General features: G+C 55.7%; 1 protein-coding gene across 3 annotated transcripts; it reads right to left on the reverse strand.

Moving 5' to 3' along the window:
• Window positions 1-421: 421 nt before the first annotated feature.
• Window positions 422-21848, reverse strand: PICK1 (protein interacting with PRKCA 1). 3 transcript variants are annotated; one of them, XM_040490868.1, is made up of 13 exons: window positions 21595-21848; window positions 21239-21336; window positions 20428-20539; window positions 10246-10374; window positions 8679-8745; window positions 7479-7568; window positions 5546-5599; window positions 4979-5041; window positions 4066-4199; window positions 3605-3697; window positions 2694-2744; window positions 1714-1858; window positions 422-1249 (listed from the first exon to the last, which is right to left on the reverse strand). In XM_040490868.1, exons 2-13 carry the CDS (start codon window positions 21277-21279, stop codon window positions 975-977), a joined length of 1254 nt encoding a protein of 417 aa, XP_040346802.1. In that variant the 5' UTR covers window positions 21280-21336; window positions 21595-21848; the 3' UTR covers window positions 422-974. The 3 variants fall into 3 exon arrangements, with proteins under 3 accessions (XP_040346802.1, XP_040346804.1, XP_040346803.1); XM_040490870.1 differs by having other exon boundaries at window positions 21496-21783; XM_040490869.1 differs by having other exon boundaries at window positions 21648-21769.
• Between the last annotated feature and the right edge of the window lie 4235 nt (window positions 21849-26083).

Consider the following 26083-nt stretch of genomic DNA (forward strand, 5'->3'; position numbering starts at 1 on the left):
CCGGAGGGTGGGGGCACCCTACGTTCTCTCCCCGACGTGGGGCCTGGGGGCCTCCTGACTCAGTGTCTGTCCTGACCTTCCCCAAATAAAGGCTGGGCTGCTGGCCGGAAGCACTGACAGATCAAAGATACGGGAGGACAGGAAGGGCTCCCCAGAGCCTCGGGGACCCGACAGATTGAAGTCCAAAGCCCACCCTGTCCTTGTACGCTGGGTGGCCCTGAGCAAGACACGTGTCTAGCCTCGGTTTCCCGTCTGTCAACGGGGACGGTAGTGCCAGTCACAGAGCTAGTGCGAAGAGTAAGTGACATATTGGAAGGGAACGTCCATAAATCCTGTCGCCCACCCTCCCCGGAGACCGGGGAGGCAGCAGGGGGGGCACTGTGGGGAGGGGGGGGTCTGAGGCCACTGCGAAGAGCCCAGCTCCGTCTGGGTTCGTGTTTATTCGATACAGGCCCGGCGCCCAGCCCCTCCCCGGGGAAGCGGCTGAGCCGGGGGCACGAAATAAATAAAGGCCGCCGAGGTGTGAGTGTGGGCTGCGGTGGGGCCGCCCCGGGCGAGGTGCGGGTGTACGTGAGACGCTGGCCTCAACCTCGGCCGTCCACCCACGGCCCCCCAGCTCCGGCAGGCTCCAGGTGGGGACAGCGTCACCGCCCAGGGGGCACGGGTCCTGGACTTCCTGCCGCCTCCCACCACTCCTCCTTTCTGCCCCCTCTCTCCTTCCTAAGGCAGTTCCAGAGGCCAAGCTCTCCATCCGGCTGGGGAGGGAGGGGGGAGGGGGCCGGTGTCCGGGGCCGGACCTTTTCCCCGGACGGGGCCCGGGCTCGCTGAGCTAGGACAGAGGAGCAGGGAGGCAGGCGCCCCAAGCCGGCAGGGCCTTTAGGCTCCGCCCTGTCGTGCGGCGGCCCCGCCCCCGCTTCCAGGCGCTGTCCTCCCGCTCACCCTGCCCCCCCAGCTCCGCACCCCACGGGGGCAACTCAGGAGCCACACCAGCTCCCGCCCTGGTCCAGGGGCCCGGCGGCCCCTCGCGCATCCCTGGACGGCTCCCCAGCTGCCGTGTCCTCGTCGTCTTCGTCCTCCTCGTCCTCCCCGTCGGTGAACTCATCCTGGCTGAGGCCGTAGGCCAGCGTGGTGTGGGCCAGGTCCACCTCGATGGGGAAGACGTCGGCGTCGCGCAGCACCGCGTAGCAGTCGTTGTAGTACTGGGACATGGTGGATACGAAGCGCTGCAGCTGGAACACGATGTCCTGGACTGGGGAGGGAGGGCAAGCGGACAGGCGCCGGTGGAGAAGCCCCTCCAAGCCTGCCCGGGCACCCCCCTGCCCCTCCCCCCGAGCTTCCCGTCCGCGCCTCGCGGAGGCCTCGCGCCCTGGGAGCGGGCGAGGCCGGGTCTCCCAGCTCCCGCGTCAGGGAAAGGGGGAGCCGGGCCCGCACCCCCACTGCGCCCACAGGGCGTGGACCAGCCCCGTTCAGGCCAGGCCCCAGGAAGGGGGCTGCGTTTCTGCCAGGACTGTCCCTCTTGGGTCGGACTCAAAGCTCCGCCATGGCCTGGCCGTGGCACCTCACGTAAGCGCCTACCTGTCCAGGCCGCGGTCTTCCCAGCTCTGAGACGGGGAGAAGCCGGTAGCCCCGCCCCCCGCCCCCACCCCGGAGGGCGGTACAGGGCTGGGGCGGGGCATGCCCCCGAGGCCCCCAGCGCCCACCTCCGCCCCTCACCGTGCTTCTGGTCCAGCAACTCCACCTTCTCCAGCACATCTTTGCGCATCTGGGAGAAGCGGGCACGGGCCTCCTGGCGACAACGCAGGATCAGGCGATACTCGTAGTTGCCAGTGCTCACGCGGTACAGGGGCTCCCCCAGGGCCTGGGGCAGGGAGGTGACCGTCAGGGACCTGGCAGGGGGCGGGGGGAGCCTGCTCTGGGACAGATGGGGGCAGGGGGCAGGAAGGCTGCAGAGCCCAGCCGCCAGCTCACTCCCCCGCACCACAGGGCACTCGTCAAAGCTACCACTTCTGAGGACGCCAGGGATGGCCAGAAGCACCTGCTCATACCTTTGGCGGGGGGGGGGGGGGGGGGCACAAAAAACCAAACCCTCGCCACATTAAATAACGAACATCTAGTCCTAGGGTGGATCCTGCCATCAAAAATATGAAAAATTTAGGGGCGCCTGGGTGGCTCAGTCGGTTAGGCAGCCGACTTCGGCTCAGGTCGGGATCTCGTGGTCCGTGAGTTCGAGCCCCGCGTCGGGCTCTGTGCTGACAGCTCAGAGCCTGGAGCCTGTTTCGGATTCTGTGTCTCCCTCTCTCTCTGACCCTCCCCTGTTCATGCTCTGTCTCTCCCTGTCTCAAAAATAAATAAAAAAAAAAAAAAGTTAAAAAAAAATATGAAAAATTTAGATCAAAAACGCCTCTTGGGAGGGAGGAGTCAGTTTTTCCCCGCAAGAGCCTCACAGGGCCCAGAGGGGCTGGTTTCGGGGGGGGGGGTCCTACGGCAAGCTGGCCAGGGTTGGGGCGCAGAGCCCCACAGCTCCAGAAACAAAAGCCCAGCCAGACCCCAAGCCTCTCCCAGATAGGCCTGACCCCCCCCTCCCCCCGGTGCCCCTGGCAGACCCAGGACATTCCCGGGCCTGGGAGACAAGCGGGGGTGCGTACAGCCCCCTTTCCCACACCAGGGCCGCCCGACAGCCCCTGAGGACTCACGATGCAGCTGTACTCCTCGTCGTCCATCTCCTTCACCTTCAGGCAGTAGGACTGTGTGGGACGGGCGAGGCCACGATGTCAGGGCGGCGGCACCTTCGGGCTGGCCACCCTGTGCCCCACTTCCTCCCACACCACAGAACCCCTACGCCCCCCCGCCAAGGAGCAGCCACGCCAGGCCTCCTGGGCCCTGCGCATCCTCAACAAGGATAGGCTGAGACATGTCGGGGGCAGGCTGGCACCTCACTCAGACCGGCCCTTGCTCGGGGAGGCCCGGGGCGAGGTGCACGCGGGAGCATGCGGGAGCAAGCACGCATCCGGGAGGCTGGCAAGGGCCTGAGAAAACAGCCCAGCATTTACTAAACTCAAGATGCTCTGGGAAAAAAGGGATTCCGTGGTCAAAAGAGCGTGGGAAGGCCCTTGAAGACTCATGCTACACATAGGCCTGTCAAAGGCTCTGAGAAGTCCTGCGTCAAAGGCTCTGAGAAGTCCTGCAGCAAAGGAACCTTGGCTTGCTTCACGGAGCATTTTCCGTCAACTCCTTTGACCATGAGAATTATTACGTAAACATAAAACTCAATAATGTCCTTTGGCACCTACTTTATAACCACTGACCCACTGGTAAAAGTGACCCCAAAATCCCAAGAGGTCAGAGTGGTCCAAAATAAGCCCTCTGCCTACCCCAGGCTCCCAGCCTCCCAGAGTCTCCTCTCAGCAGTTGGGGCCAGTGTCCAGGCTGCTGCCCAATTCCAGTACCTCCCAGGTCCCTGGTCCCACACCCTCAATCAGACATGACCAAGGCTGGCCCCATCTGGCTTGCCACCCTGTGGCCCACTAAGGGGCAAACCTCCTGGGGGGCTCTCTCCCCGTGGTGCCAGACCCTTCCCTCCCCAGAGACTGGAGACTCCACTCACCAGATACTCAAACTTGACGTCCAGGTACTTCTTGATGGTGAGGCGAGTGTCTGGGATGGCTTTGTTGAGATAGGTGTTCAGGTCTGTCAGCATCTGGAAGGGATGGAGGGGGCGGATGCTCAGTCCCCCAGGGGCAGGGGGCAGGCTGGCCAGCTGACAAAGCATGACACCGACCCGTCAATCCTTCTAGTGGACTCAGGCGTCAGAGCCAAAGGGCGCTCCCAGATGGCTCTGTCCACTGAAGGGCGAGAGGCCAGGCCAGGCCAAGGGCAGACTTAACGAGTGAGTCGGTCAATGCCGAGTGAGGCCGGGGAGAGTGACTTACCCCCAGTCGGCCACGTCGGTGACCAAGCCGGCCCCGCACCCCAGGGTTCCAACTCCAGTACGGGACCCTTTCTGCGTGCCGCGCTGCCCCCTCTCTACCCTCACAGGCTGACACACGCGTGCTCGATGTGACCTACCGGCTTGATGGTTTTCAGCAGCCGGATGCCGAACTTCTCGATGCTGCGGTGGGCGTCGGCAAACTTCACAAAAGCCTCGCTCGCAGCTGGCTGGGGCTCCCGCACCCCAATCACAGAGAACACGTCCCCAAAGGCTGCAGGACAAGTCTGCCCTGAAGGCTGCCCCTACTTGACCCCTTCGTGGAGGAGCCCGGGATTTGGTGGGGAGAAGAAGCAGGGCAGGGGGGCCCGGCAGGCTGAAGGCCAAGGTCCGCATGAAGTCTACAAACCCAGGTAGGTGGTTCTACGCCCGAAGCGAGTTGGGTCTGTATCCCCTAAGGGAGCCGGGGCTGTACCTGACGGGAGTGGCCCTCGTTCCCCAGAGTGACCAGCGCGTGGGGGAAGAAGGCTCGGTCAAGGTTGGAGAAGCCAGCGCCGCCTGACAGCGGAGAACCGGTCTGGGAGTCTGGATGCCTGGGTCCTAAGGCCAGCTCTGCCCTAAGGAGCTGCGGGACTATTTCCTCTGTCTGGCCTTGATTTTCCCAACTGGGAATGGGGCTTAACTGCAGCTGCCCTGCCCTGCCCAGCTAACAGCCTTGTAGGAAATGAGACCACAAGTAAAAAAGGCCCCGTACACAGTAAGGCAGTACAGGTAAGACTGGGCAGGGCCCAGACGAGAGCCTGGGCCCCCATAGAAGACCGGCTGGTCCACACGTTCCCGACTGGCCTCCGTTATTGCTATATCCCAGCATCTAGGCAAGGCCCGGCCCGGAAAGGGCCCGAGGTCAGGTGCTGTGGGGTCCGCCCGAGTGGGGGCGTGAGGAAGGTCCCGGGGAGGGGATCAGCCACACCCTCACCGGACGGGGAAGGACTGAGCTGACGAGGGAGTGAGGGTCTTCCCGGGGCCACTTGGCAGGTTTGGGGGTGCCCTTACCCCGGTGGGTCTGTGACAGCTCATAAAAGGCCCGCAGGAGATTCTTGGCGTGCTCTGTCATTCCTGCGGGAGAAACCCAACCAGAGGGGAACGGGGGCACGTGGTGAGACCACAAGGCCCCCCCGGGACACAGCCTCCAACCCCCAGGCCCCAGGCCCTCACTGTTCCTGAGTTCGCTGGCTTTTCCCACAGTCACACTAGGGCCTGGGGTCGAAGGTTTAGCCCCCAGCGCCACCCGAGAGGAGCCGCCGTCAGACAGGGGAGCCAGGACTTGGCGGGGGCAGAAGGTGAACGAGGCCTTCAATGGGCTTCATCTCGGGAGACGGCGGGGCTCTGAGAGACTCTCGCCTTGTCTACGCGTGCCACCACTCGACTTTTTGTGGATGCGTGTTACTTCCGTAGTCAGAAAAAGGAAGTGATGAGAGGCTTCTTTTTCTGAAGAGTTCCTAACGGCCGCAGGACCCTAAAGCTCTACCCCAGGGCGGAGCTATGCTGGGCACTTACCGCCCGGCCGGGCACACCTCCCTCCGGGCACGCGGCCGGCGGCCAGAGTGTGCGCCCGCTCACCTTTATACAGCTCGGCGGTCCGTTCCAGCTCCTCCAGCCTCTTGACAAGCCCGTCTGCAGGGGTCAGAGGAGAAGGTGAGGCCAGTGAGTCTCGGCGAGTGTGGGGCGAGGAGAGAGCCAGGGGCGGCCTGAGCCAGGCTGGGGAGGGGAGAGGCAGCGCCCAGAGGAGAAGCAGGACTGGCACGGGCCGGGGGGTCTGGCATCTCAGCCGGTCCCGGAAGTGTTTCGTAGTGACCCGGGCCACCCAAACCACGGGCGAGCAGGGGACAGGCAGGGCCGCCCCCGGGGCGGCTCCCGAGACGAGCTGTCCCCCAATGCCCCACACAGGACGGGCACATCAGAGGGCCAGAAAGGCGATGGCCACGGAGGCACCAGCACGAGTCACCAGCGAAAACCGGCTGGGCCCTCCCCGAGGCCCAACCCGTGGGTGGCTCCCCACCGCCAGCCAAAGGCAGGCCCTCTCGAGCAGTCAAGGCTCCCGTACCTCTAACACAAACCCAGCCAAGGAGGAAGGCAGGAGCCAGAGAGGAGCTGTTTTGACAACTCTCACGCAGGCACAGCGCAGCCCCTCCCGCAGAAGCCATCGCCATCACCGTCGTGACGGCTCAGAAGGTTCGGGCTCAGAAGGGAGAACCATGTGGGGCAGGAAGGCCAATTTGGGAGGGGCCTGGAGGCAGACCTGACACCGGACCTGGGTGGACATCTCCACCCACTTAACGGCCATGTTTCTCAAGCACCTTCCGTGTGCCGGAGTCATGAGCTCCAAGTCATGCCCTCGAGGCTCACGGTCCAGCAGAGGGGGCAGGAGGGGGGGGCAACAAATGACCAGAGTAACCTTGAGGGCTGTTGAGTGACAGGAGGGGAGCAGAAGCGGAGTCCGGGCAGAGACAGTGGCTGCGTGTCAGGGGGCGGGGAGGAGGGTGGGCTCTGGGGGAGGAGGGCATCTGGTTGGGGGCATTCGGGAGCTTGGCCACCGGCCGGCCCCCAGGCGCTGGCTCCCCGGAGCCCTGGCACCTGGCCAGCCTGGCAGGAAAGGAGCCACGTAAGGGCCGCGCTGTTGTTTTTAGCTGGGTCATGGGACATCATGACAGCTTCAATTTTAGAAACCCTATTTAAGGCTGGGGAAATTGCAAGGTTTGGGGGGAAAAACACAACAACCAGCTCTAATTTCGTCTCAACGCATGGTAACTACAGTAACCGGGATTTATAGACACCAAGAAGCTGAAAATAGCAGCTGCCACTTTTGTAGCCGTTTGGAACGGGCTCAGACCCCACCCCCACGTCCCAGCCAATGAGGCCCAGCTGAGCCTACCATATATATATATAGGCATTTATATCCGCCCCCACATATATATACGGCAGAACTGCTATTTATAAATCCGGGCTGGGGCCGGTCGGAGCAGGACCAAGTGTTTTGCTGGCCACACACATGCGTGGGTGTGAACGTGCGTGTCCGTGGCTCCCCGCCCCCACCCCCAGTCCCGGGCAGAAACCACCAAGACGAGGGCAGCAGCGCCACCTTCTGGAGAAAGGTAGGCGCGAGGTGGGCGGTCCAGGAGCAGGGAGCCGGGGCCACCCACGCTGGAGAAGAGGGCACGCGGTGGCTGCGGCCAACGCTGTGACAGCAGCTGGGGGCAGTGGCGAAGGCGCCAGCTCGGGCTGCTGGAAAAGCACCTCCATACTGTGTGTTGCTCTCATCTGTGACCCGGGCCCGGGATCCCCACCGGGGTGTGGGGGCCATGGCCGCCTGGGCTGACGGCTGCGGGCGCTCTGGGGGAGGCAGAGAGGCCCATGGGCAAGTGGATGGTGACCGTCAGCCCCAGAGGCAGCAGGACCCACATCAGCAACGTGGGCAGCCAAGGCGCCCCTCCCTCCGGAAGCCTGGGCCTGAGACCTCGTCCCCGGGGCAGCTGGGCGGGAGGACAGGACTCACCATTGCACAGGATGGCCCGGCTCAGGCCCAGGGCGTCCGCGGTCCCCGAACTCATGTTCTCTACCAGCCGATGCTTTACCTTCTTCAACACTGGGACCAGGCGAGAAAGGGTCTCAGTGGACTCAGTGACAGGTAATCTACAGCAGGGCCCTCAGGCCATCCCTGCCCCAGCTCATCTCCCACTGCAAGCGACGGCAGGGGCTGAGGGGCCGCGCTGATGTTGAGTGCAGGGGTGAATGTGGAGTGGGGGGAGCCCCAGGAGGGCGTGCTGGGCCCCCTGCCCTATTCACTCCACACAAGGGCAGTGTCGGGGGCTGGAAGGAGGTAAATGCATGTAATGCCAAGAGGCAAACCAGGGAGAGCCTCTTGTCCCTTCCGCATCTGGGAGCGGAGGTGCCCTCGACCACGAGTGGCCTCGGACCCCGGACTCAAGTATCGTGTATGTGTTCGTATACTTAGTCCCTGGAAGGGGACCGGGATGGCACCACAGGGCTTTTCCAGGGAGAACCTTCAGGACAGACTTGACCTGCTCTTAGCCTCTTTCCTTTAAAAACAACAGAAGGTGGCTGCGGTCCTAGGGTGGAGGAAAAGCGTGCCGGGCTCCAGGGCCCAGAGATCTGCGTGTGCATTCACCCAGGGGACGCAGAGCCCTCTCTGGGCCTCAGGCCTTGACGCGGGATGAGGCGGCTGGTCCAGAGGACTTCGAAGCTACTGTCCAGCCTGGAGTTTTGAAGTTACTACAGAGCCAAACCCAGCCCCCCTTGCAGGAGGCAACCTGTCCCAGGGAATGCCGTGGGAAGAAGGGCTGGCCTGCGACCCTCGGCCCTCGGCCCTCGGTCCAGTTCAGACCTCGAGCCCTCCTGGGAGTAGGGAGGCGGAAGAGGAGGCCAGGGCCAAGCAGGGGCGTGCGGGTGGTCATGGGGCACCACGCCTCATTGTGAGCCGCCCTCCCTTTTGGAAGGGGCCACCCTACGGCAGCAAGGTCCCAGAGGAGGGGGCCAGGGGAGAGGGCTGAAACAAGGGGCAGAGCGAAATCAAGGACTGATTCTTGGGAGCCAGTGGCAGGCAGGAGAGCATCGTGGGTCCTCCCAGGCCCTCTGCACTGGCTTGGTCAAAAGCCACGTAGCTCCTGACACACTGTCATAAAGAGGCAGAGGAGGGGCCAGGTGCCTGTGGGGCCCCTGCTCTGGTCCAGCTTACCAATGTCCAGGGACATGCCCTGCTTGGGGTCCGCCTGCAGCTTGTTGTAGTGAATAGTCACCTCCCCCTGGAAAAGCAGGATAGGCGGAGTTCAGATGGAGTCTCCTGGGTCCCAGGCCCCTTCCCTGGGGAAGGCCTGTCCGCCCCCAAATCTGCGGTCACGAGAGAAATCCTGAGCCCTGGGAAGGACCCAGACCAACTATGGATTCTGCCATGCCAGGCCAAGGGCTGTGACACGGCCCTGCCTTAACCGGTTTGTTTCCAGTCCCTCCTTGTCCTGCTATGTGCCAGGCCCCGGGGAACCAGCGGGGACAAGGGCAGACATAGTCCCTGCTGCCACAGAGCTCACGGCGTGGCAGTCCCCGATGTCCCGTGCTCCAGCTGGATCAGGTGCCCCGCCTCCCCGACGCACGCCATGCTCCAAGCCTTCGCTACGCCATTTGCCCCACGTGGAGTGTCTTCTGCGCTCGAAGCCACCCCATCCTGAGGGGTCCCTCCATTCACTCAGCTAGTATGTCTGCATACTTTCTCTGTGCCCGGTATTGGGGCTCTAAGGAGCAGGTGCAGGGCGGCCCCAACCTCCCAGGGACCGAGGCAGCAGGGAGGCTGACGCACGTCGCATTCTACATCTGGAAGAGAAGTGCCCGGCTTCTCCTGAGAAGCCTTCCCTAACCACCACGGGCACTCTCATCCACGCAATCCTAAGACCCTTGAACTTGGGGCAGGGTCCATTCAAATGCAAAACAGAATTTCAAAAATGAGTCCTGAAGGGGAACCAAACTGGCCTGACGCCGTCAGAGTCGCGAGGATGCACGAGGCTCTCTCGGGCTGCGGCAGAGCATGCCGGGGCCCCAGGACCGACAGCGGCTGGAGCAGCGGGAGTCAGACCCGGGCTCTGGTCCCGCCGTGTGACCAAAGCCAATCCCTTCCTCTCTCTGGGCACCAGTGAAATGGGGACGGTAGTCCCTGCCAGCACCCAAACACGGGAGCCGGGAGATCCTTGTGTTGATGTCAAGGCTGTGCACACACAACAGCTCTCGTCCTCGTGGGCACCATGGGGGGCTCAGAGGAGGGGGGGGGGGGGGGGGGTCCTTGGGCCCCCGAGGGCCCCCGGGGACTAAAAGCCCCCCACGGGGGTGGGGCGGGGGGGGGGCTTCTCTTTCCTCCTTCCCCTCCCAGGCCCAGCATGGCCCAACTGACATTTATCGAGGGTCTACTGACCCCGGCGGGATCACCTTGGACTTCCAGCTCTAGCTCCAGCCCTGAGAGGGGGACACGGTGGCTTTCCCTGAGGCCCGGTTCGAGTCCGACAGCTCCCCTGGGAGCTGAAGGGCAGGGGACCGAAAGGTGCCCACTCTCCCGCCAAGGCAGCGCCAGTCCTCAAGTAGGAGCGGTATTTACTGACCACACGCGGGGGCCACCGAGGGAGGCTGGAGTGTGGCCCAGACCCCGGCGCACCAAGGAGGTAGCCGAGAGAGGGCCCGTCTCCTTGCAGGCCCGCCGGGGCCTCTGGGAGGCTGGGCGTCCCAGAAGGGTGCCTGTGTCCCCACCCCCGCGGCAGGCTTACCTTCACCTCCTGAATCATCTTTGCCACCTCCACCTTCGTTTTGCCTTTGATTGACCTGCCGTTGACGCCGGTGATCTCGTCGCCAGCCGCCACAGTGCCGTCCAGGGCTGCCGGGGTGTTGTCAAACACCTGTGGGGGCAGGGTGGGGGAGGTGGGCAGAGCATCACGCTAAGAACACAGGGATTATTTCTTTTTCAGTTTTTTTTAGCGTTTATTTATTTTTGAGACAGAGAAAGAGAGCGTGAATGGGGGAGGGGCAGAGAGAGAGGGAGACACAGAATCAGAAACGGGCTCCGGGCTCCGAGCGGTCAGCACAGAGCCCGACGCGGGGCTCGAACTCACGGACCGCGAGATCGTGCCCTGAGCCGAAATCGGACGCTTAACCGACGGAGCCACCCAGGCGCCCCGGGGATTATTTTTTAAAAACTGATAAGGGAGACCGCACCAGCGAGAGGATCCACCTGTCCTTGGAAGCTGGACAGTGGGAAGCCAAGGGCCCGCAGAGGGGCTTTAGTAAGAGAGATGTAATCTTTGCTGGAAATTGCCAGAGGGTCGGGAAGCGGACCTCTGGAAACAGCCACAGGTGGGTAGAAGGCAAGGTGTAGAAAGTAGGGAACCGACTCAACTCTGGGCTCCCTCCCTGTCCACACAGCCGCCCACTCCCCCTTCTCTGGGCGAGATGGAGACGGGTTTCCCCGGGGAAGCTCCCGACTCAGGCCCAGGGACCGAGGGAGGTGGGAGTGAGGCACGAGTCTAGACAGATTCAGGTTTAGCGAGTCCCAAAGCCCTCTAACCCCACTGGGGCCCCAGAATGCCAGCAGCCAGGCTTACTGCCCTTCCCCGAGGGAGACTGGAGGCCCCCCCCGAGCGGCCCGTCGATGTAGACACCGGGAGATCCCCCCACAGCTTGCCTGATGCCCGACCGCCCCACGGGGAGCCCACCCGACACGGCCTGCACACGGATCTTCATGGTAGTAGGTGCCTGTGACGGTTCACTCCTAATGTAAGGACGGGCACTTGAGAAAGGTGCCCCACATGAAAAATACTTAAACAGAAGAAAAGGAGCCATAGGAAGCAGCGACAAAGCAGAGGGAACAGAAAAACAAAAGGAAAGCCATACTTAACATCTTCAAGGTGATCAGAGAAAGGAAACCAGGATGACGTAAAAGGATCGACTCGGAAATAGGAAAGATCTCTTAGCAATGCAAAACCTAATTGAAATGTACAACGTCAAAGAAGCTACGGAAACCAAGCCGAGGAAACTGACAAACTGCACAGCCAGAAGAAGAGAGAAAGAAAAGTAGAAGAAGGTCCATTGAGGAAGCCCGACACCAACCAAGAGGGGTCCCACAAGAGGGAACAGAAACCACAGGGCGGGATCTCATCAAAGAGCTGATACTCAAGACTCCCAGGGCAGAGAAAGACATGAGGCTCCCTGAGGAACACACCCTCTGAGGCTCCGGCACGACAGACAGAAAAAGGCCTGTGCCGAGAGCCATCGTCATGGCCCTTCAAGTTGCCAAGGACAAGAAGAAGTTCCCAAGAGTCTTGACATTTCAAGGACAGAACGCATTACAGATAAAGAGTCACAGATAAGAAAAGCATCAGACGGGGCGCCTGGGTGGCTCAGTCGGTTGGGCGTCCGACTTCGGCTCAGGTCACGATCTCGCGGTCCGTGAGTTCGAGCCCCGCGTCGGGCTCTGGGCTGATGGCTCAGAGCCTGGAGCCTGCTTCCGATTCTGTGTCTCCCTCTCTCTCTGCCCCTCCCCTGTTCATGCTCTGTCTCTCTCTGTCTCAAAAATAAATAAACGTTAAACAAAAATTAAAAAAAAAAGCAAAGCATCAGGCATAACAACAGTGCTCGTGTCTAAAGATAATAAAATGCCATCGAATCTCTAAGTGAAAAATTATTTTCAACCTTGTCATTCTTTTTTTTTTTTTTTAAACATATATTTGTTATCGAGAGACAGAGAGAGACAGAGCGTGAGCAGGGGAGGGGCAGAGAGAGGGGGAGACACAGAATCCGAAGCAGGCTCCAGGCTCCGAGCTGTCAGCACAGAGCCGGACACGGGGCTCGAACTCACAAACCGCGAGATCGTGACCTGAGCCGAAGTCGGTCGCTTAACCGACTGAGCCACTCAGGCGCCCCTCAAACTTGTCATTCTTGAATTTGATCTGGCCAAGCGTCAGATGGAAAGAAAATGAAAATCACAACAAAGACAGGATAATGGCATTTTCAGAGACACAAGCTCTCAAAATATTCACCTCCCCGGCAGCCTTTCTCAGAAAGCTACAGGAGGATGTGTTCCACCACGATCAGGAAGTAAGCCGAGGAAGGCGGCTCCTGTCCTGGGCAGCAAAGGAAAAAAATCAACAAAACTCAAAGGCAACCGACGGAATGGGAGAAGATATTTGCAAGTGACCGATCTGATAAAGGGCTAGTATCCAAAATATATAACGAACTTACAAAACTCAATACCCCAAAATCAAATAACCCAATTACCAAATTGGCAAAAGACATGAACAGACCTCTCTCCAAAGAAGACATCCAGAGGACCACCAGGCAGATGAAAAGATGCTCAACATCACTCACCGTCAGAAATTCAAATCAAAACCACAATGAGATACCACCTCACGCCTGTCAGAACGGCTAAAACCAGCAACACGAGAAACAACAGGGGTTGGCGAGGACGTGGAGAAAAAGGAACCCTCTGGCACCGTCGGTGGGGATGCAAACTGGTGCAGCTGCTCTGCAAAACAGTGTGGAGGTTCCTCAAAAAGTTAAAAATAGAACCATCTGATGATCCAGCAATCGCACGACTGAGTATTTACGCAAAGAAAACAAAAACACTAACTCTTTTCTTTTTCATGTTTATTTATTTTTTTGAGAGAGAGAGAGAGAGAGTGTGTGTGTGTGAACGAGGAAGAGGGGCAGAGAGAGGAGAGAGAATCCCAAGCAGGCTCCACGCACAGCACAGAGCCCGATGTGGGGCTCGATCTCACGAAACGCGAGATCACGAGCTGAGCTGATATCAAGAGTTGAACGTTGGGGCGCCTGGGTGGCGCAGTTGGTTAAGCGTCCGACTTCGACCAGGTCACGATCTCGCGGTCCGTGAGTTCGAGCCCCGCATCGGGCTCTGGGCTGATGGCTCAGAGCCTGGAGCCTGTTTCTGATTCTGTGTCTCCCTCTCTCTCTGCCCCTCCCCCGTTCATGCTCTGTCTCTCTCTGTCCCAAAAATAAATAAACGTTGAAAAAAAAAAAAAAAAAAGAGTTGAACGCTGAACTGACTGAGTTACCCACTCACCCCACAAAAACACTAATTCACAGGGATACGTGCACCCCTATGTTTAGAGCAACATTATTTACAGTAGCCAAGATATGGAAGCAGCCCAACTGTCCATCGGCCAATAAATGGATAAAGAAGATGTGGTGTATAGAGACACAACATGCAAAGCCATAAAAAAGAAGGAAATCTTGCCATTTGCAAAGACATAGATGGATCTAGAGAGTATGAGGCTGAGCGAAATAAGTCAGAGAAAGACAAATACCATATGCTTTCACTCATATGTGGAATTTAAGAAAAAAACAAAAGTACAAATGGGAAAAAAGAGAGAGAGAGAGAGAGAGAGACAAAACAAGAAAAAGACTCTTACCCCACTAAAAAGGAGAACTACAGACCAATTTCCCTGATGAACACGGATGCAAAAATCCTCAACAAGATTACTAGCCAACCGGATCCAACAATACATTAAAAAAATTATTCACCACGACCAAGTGGGATTTAAACCTGGGATGCAGGGCTGGTTCAATTTCCACAAAACAATTAACGTGATTCATCATATCAATAAAAGAAAGGACAAGAACCATATGATCCTCTCAATAGATGGAGAGAAAGCATTTGACAAAATACAGCATCGTTTCTTGATAAAAACCCTCAAGAAAGTAGGGATAGAAGGATCATACCTCGAGATCATAAAAGCCATATATGAACGACCCAACGCTAATATCATCCTCAAAGGGGAAAAACTGAGGGCTTCCTCCTAAGGTCAGGAATAAGACAGGGATGTCCACTCTTGCCACTGTTATTCAACACAGTCCTGGAAACCTTAGCTTCTGTAATCAGAAAACACAAAGAAATAAAAGGCATCCAAATCGGCCAGGAGGAGGTCAAACTTTCACTCTTTGCAGCGACATGATACTCTATATGGAAAACCCAGAAGATTCTACCAAAAAACTGCTAGAACTGATTCATGAATTCAGCAAAGTTGCAGGATATACAATCAATGCACAGAAATCGGTTGCATTCCTAGACCCCAATAATGAAGCAACAGAAAGAGAAATCAAGGAATCGATCCCATTTACAGTTGCACCAAAACCCATAAAATACCTAGGAATAAATCTAACCAAAGAGGTGAAAAATCTATACACTGAAAACTATAGAAAGCTTATGAGAGAAATTGAAGAAGACACAAAGAAATGGGAAAAGATTCCATGCTCCCGGATAGGAAGAACAAATATTGTTAGAATGTCGATACTACCCAAAGCAATCTACGTGTTCAATGCATTCCCTATCAAAATGACACCAGCATTCTTCACAGAGCCAGAGCAAACAATCCTAAAATTTGTATGGCACCAGAAAAGACCCCGCATAGCCAAAGCAATCTCGAAAAAGAAAACCAAAGCAGGAGGCATCACAATCTCGGACTTCAAGCTATACTACAAAGCTGTAATCATCAAGACAGTATGGTCCTGACACAAGAACAGACACTCAGATTGATGGAACAGAACAGAGAACCCAGAAATGGACCCACAAACGTGCAGCCAACTAATCTTTGACAAAGCAGGAAAGAATATCCAATGGAATAAAGACAGTCTCTTCAGCAAGTGGTGCTGGGAAAACTGGACAGCGACATGCAGAAGAATGAACCTGGACCACTTTCTTACACCACACACAAAAATAAACTCAAAATGGATGAAAGACCTAAATGTAAGACAGGAAGCCATCAGAATCCTCGAGGAGAAAGCAGGCAAAAACCTCTTCGATCTTGGCCGCAGCAACTTCTTACTCAACACGTCTCTGGAGGCAAGGGAAACAAAAGCAAAAATAAACTCCTGGGACCTCATCAAAATAAAAAGCTTCTGCACAGCGAAGGAAACAATCAGCAAAACTAAAAGGCAACCGACAGAATGGGAGTAGATACTTGCAAATGACATATCGGATAAAGGGTTAGTATCCAAAATCTATAAAGAACTTATCAAACTCAACACCCAAAACCCAAATAATCCAGTGAAGACATGGGCAAAAGACACGAATAGACACTTCTCCAAAGAAGGCATCCAGATGGCCAACCGGCACATGAAAAAATGCTCCACATCACTCATCATCAGGGAAACACAAATCAAAACAATGGATACCACCTCACACCCGTCAGAACGGCTAACATCAACAACTCAGGCAACAACAGACGTTGGCGAGGATGCGGAGAAAGAGGATCTCTTTTGCATTGTTGGTGGCAATGCAAACTGGTGCAGCCACTCTGGAAAACAGTATGGAGGTTCCTCAAAAAATTAAAAATAGAACTACCCTACGACCCAGCAATCGCACTACTAGGCATTTATCCACGGGATACAGGGGTGCTGTTTCGAAGGGACACATGCACCCCCATGTCTACAGCAGCCCTATCAACAATAGCCAAAGTATGGAAAGAGCCCAAAAGTCCATCGACGGACGAATGGATAAAGATGTGGTATATCTAGACAATGGGGTATTACTGGGCAATCAAAAAGAATGAAATCTTGCCATTCGCAACTACGTGGCTGGAAGCGGAGGGTATTATGCGAAGCGAAATTAGTCAGAGAAAGACAAACATCCTATGACTTCACTCCTATGCGGACTTTAAGAGACAAAACAGATGCACATAAGGGAAGGGAAGCAAAAATAATACAAAAACAGGGAGGGGGGCAACACAGAAGAGACTCTTAAATATGGAGAACAGACTGAGGGTTGTGGGAGGGGCTGTGGGAGGGGCTGTGGGAGGGGGGAGGGGCTAACTGGGAAGGGGCACTAAGGAATCTGCTCCTGAAATCACTGTTGCCATACGCTAACGAATATATAGCCACTAATATGTTTGGATGTAAATTCATTTGGATGTAAATTTTTTTTTTAATTATAAAAAAAAAAGAGATGTTCAACCGACCGAGCCAAAAAAAAAAAGAAAAGAAAAGAGAAAGAAACAGACTCTTAACTACAGAGAACACTCTGATGGTCACTGGTGGGGCAGATGGGTCAAACAGACATGGGGACGAGGGAGGGCACTTGCCATTTTGAGCACTGGGTGAGGCGTGGAGGTGCCGTGTCACCACATTGTACGCCTGCAACGAGCACTACACCGCATGTTAACTAACTGCAATTAAAATAAACACTTTAGGGGGCGCCTGGGTGGCTCAGTTGGTTGAGCGGCCGACTTCGGCTCAGGTCACGATCTCGCGGTCGTGAGTTCGAGCCCCACGTCGGGCTCTGTGCTGACGGCTCGGAGCCTGGAGCCTGCTTCCGATTCTGTGTCTCCCTCTCTCTCTGCCCCTCCCCCGTTCATGCTCTGTCTCTCTCTGTCTCAAAAATAAATAAACATTAAAAAAAATTAAAATAAACACTTTAGGGGCGCCTGGCTGGCTCTGTCGGAGGAGCAAACAACTCGCGATCTCGCGGTTGCGCGTTTGGCCCCATGCCGGGTGTAGAGACTGCTTAAATAAATGAACTTCAAAATAACACATAAAATAAAATAAAGACTTTAGAAAAGAACGGGGGCTCCTGGAGGCGGGGGAGTCCAACACAGGGGAGGGAAGGGGAGGGTCAGCGAGGACCGGCTGCAGCGCAGGTGGGGGGAACAGAAAGACGATGGGCAAAGTCCGCCTGAGGAAAGGGCCCTGAATGTGCGAGGAGAGTGCGAAGGGAGAAAACCCAGGAAATGACTTCATTTTTTAATTTTTTTTAAGTTTATTTATTTTGAGACGGAGAGAGCATGAGCGGGGGAGGGGCGGAGGGAGAGGGAGAGAGAGAATCCCAAGCTGGCTCTGAGCTGTCAGCACGAGGGCTCGAACTCACAAGCCATGAGATCCCAACCTGAGCTGAAATCAAGAGTCGGGCGCTGAACCGACCGAGCCACCCAGGTGCCCCCCAAGAAACGACTTCAAAAAAGAAAACTGAGTTAAGAATGGAGACAGAGGTTGCTCAAAAAGTTAAACGCAGAGGCACCGGGGGGCCCAGCAATGCCGCTGCCACTCCCAGGTACGCACCCCCTAAAAAGGAAAGCGCGTGTCCCCACAGAAACTGCGCGTGCATGTTTGCGGTGGTGTCGTTCGTAACAGCCGGAAGGTGCAGACAACCCAAATGTCCGCCAAACGGGTAAACAAATTGTGGGGTATCCACAAAATGGAAGATCAGCCGTGAAAAGAATGAATTACTGAAATATGCCACAGCTTGACTGAAATTCAAAAACATTAGGCTACATGAAAGAAGCAAGATACGAAAGGTGACATGTGCAGATTCTTTTTATATAAAATATCCAGAAAAAAACAACCTCTATAATAACCAGATGACCAACCAATCGAAAATAACCGGCACGCGGGGTGCCTGGGTAGCTCAGCTGGTTAAGCGTCAGCCTCCTGATTTCAGCTCGGGTCACGATCTCGTGGTTCGTGAGATCCAGCCCCGCGTCGGGCTCTGCACTGACAGCCCAGGGCCTGTTCGGGATTCCCTCTCTCCCCCTCTCTCTGCCCCCCCCACCCCACTAATGCTTGCTCTCTCTCAAAATAAATAAATAAACTGTAAAAAATAAAATAAAATAAAATAACCAGCACAGACGCTAATTTGTGCGTCTGCGTCTGGGCAGAGCCCAGTGTAGGGCTTGAACTCGTGAACCGTGAGATCATGACCTGAGCCGAAATCAAGAGCTGGCCGCTGAACTGACTAAGCCATCCAGACGCCCCCTAAATAATCTTTTTATTTTTATTTTTATTTATTTATTTTTTTTAATTTTTTTTTCAACTTTTTTTATTTATTTTTGGGACAGAGAGAGACAGAGCATGAACGGGGGAGGGGCAGAGAGAGAGGGAGACACAGAATCGGAAACAGGCTCCAGGCTCCGAGCCATCAGCCCAGAGCCCGACGCGGGGCTCGAACTCACGGACCGCGAGATCGTGACCTGGCTGAAGTCGGACGCTCAACCGACTGCGCCACCCAGGCGCCCGTAAATAATCTTTTTAAAAAGCACAACCACGGAGGATCCCTAAGCTCAGTATGCAGAACAGCGCGTTACTGTCCTCCTACAACACGAGCTAGGGAGGATGGGCTCTATATTTTCTTCACGTCCCGATCCCTAGCGCCCACCCTGGAGCCAGGCCCGCCGCGCTGACGGTGGTGACAGTGGGTTCGCAGAAACTGCAAAATCACTATGCTGGGGGGCTGGGGTGAGAGAAAGCAGAGTGGTTCTGGAAGACAGCTAACGTGCCCGTCCACCGGACTGGGAAAAGGTGACAGATATTTACAAGGGACAGACCTAGAAGTTACAAGATAAGCATCTAAGTGAGAAAAATGGAAACGTGCCAGAAGAAACAGCTACAAGGGAAGAAAAGCGGTGCTACTGCCGGATGGGGTGGGGGAAGGGCGGGTGGGGGTGGGGAAGGGTGGTAAGAAGGGGTGGAACAGGTGGGCTGTTATTTGACACAGGCCTTCTGGTGCTCTTGACTTGTCCAGAGCAAATCGGATAAGCTTTGATAAAAATACAATTCAATTTCTGTTGAGAGTGGGGGGCGGGGGCACAAGTGAGCAAGGGGCAGAGAGAGAGAGAGAGAGAGAGACAGACAGACAGACAGACAGAGAAGCAGGTCTCACCCAAAGTGGGGTTTGCGTTTTTGTTTTCGTTTTTGTTGTTGTTGTTGTTTTTTTCTTTTTTAACTGCAGTGGGGGCTCACATTCACCCGATGTAGGACTCGAACTCACAAACCGTGAGATCATGACCTGAGCCGAAGTCAGATGCTCAACGACTGAGCCACGCAGGCACCCAACACAATTCGATTTTTAAAAAAACAAAGTCTATGAGTATATAATCCCAGTTTCTTTTAAGCAAACCTGACTCCAAACAGGTGAGGAGGGGGAGGGGGCAGGGGCCCAAAAGGCACATAGCAAGGAGGCCAGGCCTGGACCAGGCCTCCCTAACACCTCCTGGGTCACAGGAGACCAAACTGCTCGTGAAGGCAGCACCCTGAGCCTGAGCAGGCCGGGCCAGATCCCGGGAATCTCGGTCTCCAAGGCCCAGAAGCGACTCTTGCGAGATCCTGGGAGACTACGGCCTCCCATCTGCCATCAATGACTACCTAGCTGAGAAAGTTAGATCAGGGTAGAAGCCAGGTCAAGTTTACGTCTGAGGTGGCAAGTTTCCTTCCGAGGCTACCGAAAAACCAGTCACTCCTGACCAGCCACGGGGTAAAGAAAACTGTCCCCACTCCTGAGTCACGGCTGACTATCACCAGGGCAGTCTCTTTGACAAGAACCACGAAATCGTTCAGCACCTCCGGGAGATCGGCTGGGAAAACGGACGGCCACCATAAACATAGTAACAGGTACTACTTCATGAGTGTTTACTGGATGCCAGGCACTGTTTGGGGCATTCTGTTTAACCGCCACCGTGACCTTCACATTTTACACCATCACCTTCCAGGTGAGGAAACTGAGGCCCAGAGAGCTTAAGTAACTGGCTGCTAAGCAGGGAAGGTGACACTTGAACTCAGACTGTTATTACTTCACGGACTTGCACACTCCCCCCTACACTCGACTTGCACCAGGACTCAGGCGGACTCGGTTCGTGGATTCATGAGAGGCATTTTTACCGAAGGTCGACCCCGCACCAGGAACGCCACTGGGTGCTGACTGCGGTAACAAAGCAAACTCGGTTCCCACAGTGACAAGGGCTGAGAAGGAAAAGAACACGCTGAAATGACAAGAAAACCAGGGCATGCCGGCTGGAGGGGGAGGGGTCAGGAAGGCCTCTCTGAGGAGGTCAGACCTCAGCGACGGGGAGCCAACAGCTCTGCAGAGTGGAGGATGAACCTGCCCTGGTCATGCCCAAGTAGGGAGGTGGCTCGCCCCTTCCAGGACCTCATCCCCACCTGCAAGGCGCCAGTACCTGGACGATGTAGAGGCAGGGACAGTACTGGGCCCCTCCTCCTATGCTGATCCCGATCAGGTTCTGAGCATCCTTCTGGAGGGTCACCTTCCCAGGCACGGTAGGGATTCCGCTAGAAAGAAAAGACATGAGACTGCTTCCCCGGAGGAGGGATGACCGAGGGCACAGGGAAGGCTCCTGTTAAACTATCCGTCACCCATCTCTCAATCGCTCTGCTCAATTACCTCTCAGCTTTCACTACAAGGTTGGGCTTATTTATGTTTTGTGGAAAAATATTTGCCTTCACTCTCTTCCTCGTTCAGCAAACGTTGGCTAACAACCTATTGACGTCGAACACCGTACAAAGCACTAAGGACACGGGCAGCGGAGTGATGGGGAATACATTTTGGTAAGGAGGCGAACAATTTTTAAAAATCTGTCCCACTCATCATCTGTGCCGGGGAGCAAGCTACATTTACGAGATTCCTGTTCACCTTCAAAACCTGGCTCAGTGGCCACCTCTTTTCGAAGTCTTCCCTGAACATCCCAGCAAAAGCCCTGGCCCATCTGATCTCTCCTTGTCGCCAGGCCATTCTCCATTAGTGCCCATGTGGCCCTGGAATATCACCTGCTAATGTGTCCACAGCCCCCTACAGAGGGTGAGCTCCTGTTAGGGCAGGGTCCATTTCTGCTACAGGACAAGACCCAATCCCCCCCCCCCCCCCCCACCCCCGGGCTGAGAGGCAAGGGTCTCTGGACCTGGGACGTCTGGGGATCTGGAGGCCCTTGGGGCTCGTGCATCCCTGGGACTTGAAGGGAACAAAATACTCACAGTTTGTCCTCCTCGATGTCATAATCCAAGTCTGCAAACATGGTTCCGAGAGTTGAGGGGGGCTGGGTAACTGCCCAGCTCGGCAGAGGAATGGGGAACTGGATCAGGGAGAGAAAAGAGCGTAGGGTTTAGGGACCCGCAGTGCCCAGATGTCAACCTCCACCGCGGCGATCCGGGAGAGCCGGACCCTCCCCCTTCCCTCTGGCGGGTGGGGGAAGTCCCCGGGGTTTGGGGGCGGGAAGGTAAAGGGTTCTTACTAGGTACAGGGGGGAAAGTCCAGGCCAGGGCGGTGGACTCAGACCCCAGAGGCCGCCCCACGGGTCTCCAGGCCCTTGGGAACTACCGCGCTCGCTCACCGGAAGCGTCAGTCCCTCCGCCGGGTCCAGGCCAGGCTGGCACCTGAACCCACCTGCCGTTTCACCTGTCTGCGGCCGCGACTGTCGCGTCACTTCCGGCGAGACGCGGAAGTCCCGCCTTCTCCACCACCCGAGTATCTGCCCCGATCCCTGCAGACAAGCCTTCCTCCCTGGCTCCCTGGGCTCCGAGAACCAGAAAAGAGAACAAGTATTGGCGGAAGCTCGCCCTTAGCATGAAACAGCGGAAACAGAGGAAAGGTCTGGACAGGCCGACAGCGCCCGACCCCGCCCCCCGCCCTGTGGCCGCCGCCATCTTGATAAGGGTAGGGTTCTTCCCGGCTTCCTCAGCGGGACGCGGGGGACCACGCCGGCCGGGCGGTTGCCTGGCAACGGAAGCATCCTTGGGCGCGGAGGCTTCCGGCGAAGTTCAGTGGAATACAAACCCTTTCAGATTTTCAGCACCCCGTCTTAGGGTGCTGTTTGTTTCTCCTGTGCTAGAATGACAGTCTCCGAGCTTTTAGGACCCCTGGAGCCTAATCCCAGTTCTGCGACCAGGAAACTCAATGCCAGAGAAGGCAAGGGATTTTTGGTCCGGAGCCACCCCCCCAGGTGGTATTAAGATCTAGATCTTGACCCTGAGATTCCTGCCACCGGGTTCAGCGCCCTTTTAAGGCTTGCACACTTGTATTCAAGTGGCTCAGTTATTGACCACAGATTGGACAAGTTACCTTCCTTTGCTTTTGTGTGCCCCCTTTCCCCATATGCAAACTAAGAGCATTGAGGCACATGCTTCTGCGGTATTTGGCGAAAGGCTCCTCACACTTCACCTCCCTCTTTAGTCCTGGGGAGCAGCCCCGCTGGGGCCCCACGGAGGGTCACAGCTTCCTCCCAGGGGCGGCGGAGGAAGGAGAGCCACAGAAGGATGATTATCCGAATATCCCACCATCCGATGGGATCCTCACGCCACCCCCTCCTTAGGAAGATAATCTGAGCCTCAGCAAATGTGCAGAATGCCACACGGGGCGATCTCCCCGTGTTCCCACTGCTCTTCAGTTCAGGTTACTCACGGGATTTCCAAGTTCAGCACGACCCTGTGAGAAGAGGACAAGGATTGTCAGCCACAACTGTGCAAGTAAGGAAACTGAGGCTCAGAGAAGCAGCTTCCCTCGGCCTCACAGATGGTCGGTGGCGGATCTAGGGCCGGAACTTCCAAGCCCTGTTCAGGCCAGGATTTAATTTTAAAAAGCAGCAGCAGCCCCATGGGGCGCCTGGGTGGCTCAGTCAGTTAAGTGTCTGACTTCAGTCCCGATCTCACTGTTTGTGAGTTCGAGCCCTGTATCAGGCTCCGTGCCGACAGTTCAGAGCCTGGAGCCTGCTTCAGATTCTGTGACTCCCTCTCTCTCTGCCTCTCCCCCACTGCGTCTCTCTCAAAAATAAATAAAACATTAAAATTTTTTAAAAATTTTTTAACGTTTATTTATTATTGGAAGACACAGGGAGTCAGAGCGTGAGCAGGGGAGGGGCAGAGGGAGAGGGAGACACAGAATCGGAAGCAGGCTCCAGGCTCTGAGCTGTCAGCACGGAGCCCGACGCGGGGCTCCAACTCACAAACCGCGAGATCATGACCTGAGCCGAAGTCGGACGCTTAACCGGCTGAGCCACCCAGGTGCCCCCCAATTTTTTTTTTTTTTAAAGCAACAGCCTTCAGGAGCACCTGGGTGGCTCAGTGCATTAAGCGTCTGACTTTGGGTCAGTTCGTGATCTCTCAGTTTGTGAGTTTGAGCCCCACTCTGGGCTCTCTCCTCTCAGCACCGAGCTGGCTTCAGATCGTGCTGGTGCTTTGTCTGAGGAAGTTTTTCCTCCTTTAAAATTGGGGCTTCAGGGCTCATATCTTGATAAATTGCAAACTGCGTCTCCCTGATTTCCTTTTCTGTACCAACGTTATAATCCTTGGCATTCCCACCTTCCAGAGGATGCTTGGAATCCATCGATGGGTGGTATTACCGTGACAAACAAGAAAAAGAAAATCGGATTGCTCTGTAATGCCTAGTAGTGTGAAAATACCATGAACCACTTTATCAGTGAGGGGGGTCTCCTGGGTCAGCCCACGCAGCAGGGAAACCTGTTCCAGTAAGGGAGTAAGGTTGGGACCATGAATTTGAAGGGGAAAAAAAGTTCAAGTAACTTGTTCCATCACCAAAGTAAGCACCTCTTGTCTTCCCAGCCAGACGGAAAGCCCCTGGGGGCAGATCTTGTCCTCTGCACAGGCATAACTCGGAGATATCGCCGGCTCAATTCTGGACCACAACAAAGCAAATACAGCAATAAGGCAAGTCAAATGAACTTTCTGATGTCCTAGTGCCTATAAAAGTTATGTTTATATGACTTCACTCCTATGAGGACTTTAAGAGGCAAAACAGATGAACGTAAGGGAAGGGAAGCAAAAATAACATAAAAACAGGGAGGGGGACAAAACATAAGACTCTTAAATATGGAAAACAAACAGAGGGTCCCTGGAAGGGTTGTGGGAGGGGGGAATGGGCTAACTGGGCATTAAGGGGCATTAAGGAATCTACTCCTGAAATCATTGTTGCACTAGATGCTAACTAACTTGGATGTAAATTTAAAAAATAAATTAAATTAAAAAAATGTTTCAAGTTATGGGGGGCGCCTGCGTGGCTCAGTCGGTGAAGCGCCCGACTTCGGCTCAGGTCACGATCTCACGGTGGGTGGCTTTGAGCCCCACGGTGGGTGGGTGGGTGGGTTCGAGCGTCAGGCTCTGGGCTGACAGCTCAGAGCCTGGAGTCTGCTTCCGATTCTGTCTCCATCTCTCTGCCTCTCCCCTGCTCGTGTTCCGTCTCTCTGTTTCTCCCTCTCAAATATAAAATAAAAAACAAAACAAAAAATAGATACCTTAAAAAGAAAGTTATGTTTACACGGCAGTGTAGTCTAGTAAGTGTGCAATAGCATACATCTGAAAAAGCAAATTAAATACCGTAATTAAAACATACGTTATTGCTAAAAAAAAAAAAAAAATGCTGACCATTATCCGAGCTTTCACTGAGACATCATCCTTCATCACAGATCGCTGCAAAATATATAATAAGAATCAAAAATTCTGAAATATTGTGAGAATTGCCAACACGTGACCCAGAGACACGAAGTCAGCCAATGCTGTTGGAAAAATGGCGCCGACAGACTCAACTGCCATTGACCTTCGATTTGTAAGAGACGCGGGTATCTACAAAGTGCAGTTAAGGGGGGGGGGGGTTGCCCGCATCTCCCACAGAGCCGGGCGTGGTACCCGGCTGCGGATGAAGTGCCCTAGAAATGGCTGTGACTTTTTCTGAGATGGGGCATTTTCTGGGCCCTGGAGGAGAGGATGCGGATAGGCGGAGAGAAGCGATGATGAGGGCCTGAACCTGAACCTGAACAGTGGCAGTGGCCCCGAGCTTCCTCCACGGGGCTGGGATCATCACAGCAAGTTGTAGGTCCTGAGGTTTGGAATTTTGGTCTTTAGCAAAAACCAGCACGTTCGGAGCAACCTCCAAACCCAGAGTTTGATCATTAGACTGCCGACTCCCACCCGAGGACGGTCCCAGCTCCCATCTGAGCTCAGCCCTGCTGTTTGTAGGGGCGGGGGCCCCGGGGGGGATCCTGGCCACGTCACCCTTTGCCTCTGAGCCTCGGGTGTCTGTAGAAATGGGGATGATGATCCCTCCCAAGAGAGTAGTTAAAAAGATGAAGATTAAAAGGAGAAGCAGGGCGGGGTGGGGGTGGGGGGGCGTGCGTGGGTGGCTCAGTCCATTTCGGCTCTGGTTCCTGAGTTGGAGCCCTGAGGTCAGGCTCTCTGCTGTCGGCACAGAATCCACTTTGGATCCTCTGTCTCCTTCTCTCTGCCCCTCCCCCACTCATTCCCTCTCTCTCAAAATCAATAAGCTTAAAAGAATTATTAAAAACTAAATAAATAAAAGGAGAAGCCGGTGTGCAAGTACCTCGCAAGTGACTCAGATGTCAGGGGTTTTTATTGCGCCTCGTTGCAATGATTTTGCCCAATTGCCTCAGCGGGCAGAGCCAAGGGCACACTAAAGGGCCTTAGGATGCTCCGGCCTCATCCGGGAAGTGTCTTACATGCAGATTCCGGGGCCCCGGTCTCAGACCTATTCAATCAGAGTCTCCGAGGGAGGGCGGGTCTTGGAGGCTACGCTTCGGCAAAGCTCCGCCCATCCCTTCGAAGCCTACTGCAGTTTGAGGACCACCGGGTCACAGGCTCAGGATGTACAGTGTCTGTGCGGGCTGGCCCTCACTCTCCCAGCTTCCTCCTCCTCCTTTTCCTTCCCTCTGCTTCCTCCAGGCAGGCGGGTGACCCCTCACCTGGCCAGGCCCTGCCCCTGAATGCTGTGTGACCCTGGGAAATTCCCAACTCCTCTCTGGGCCTGGGTCCCCTCCAAGATTCCCGCCCTGTGTTCCCAACGCTTAGGAAAAGCGC

This window comes from Herpailurus yagouaroundi, unplaced genomic scaffold, assembly GCF_014898765.1.
Source record: "Herpailurus yagouaroundi ecotype Mexico unplaced genomic scaffold, PumYag 182, whole genome shotgun sequence".
NCBI lineage: Eukaryota > Metazoa > Chordata > Mammalia > Carnivora > Felidae > Herpailurus > Herpailurus yagouaroundi.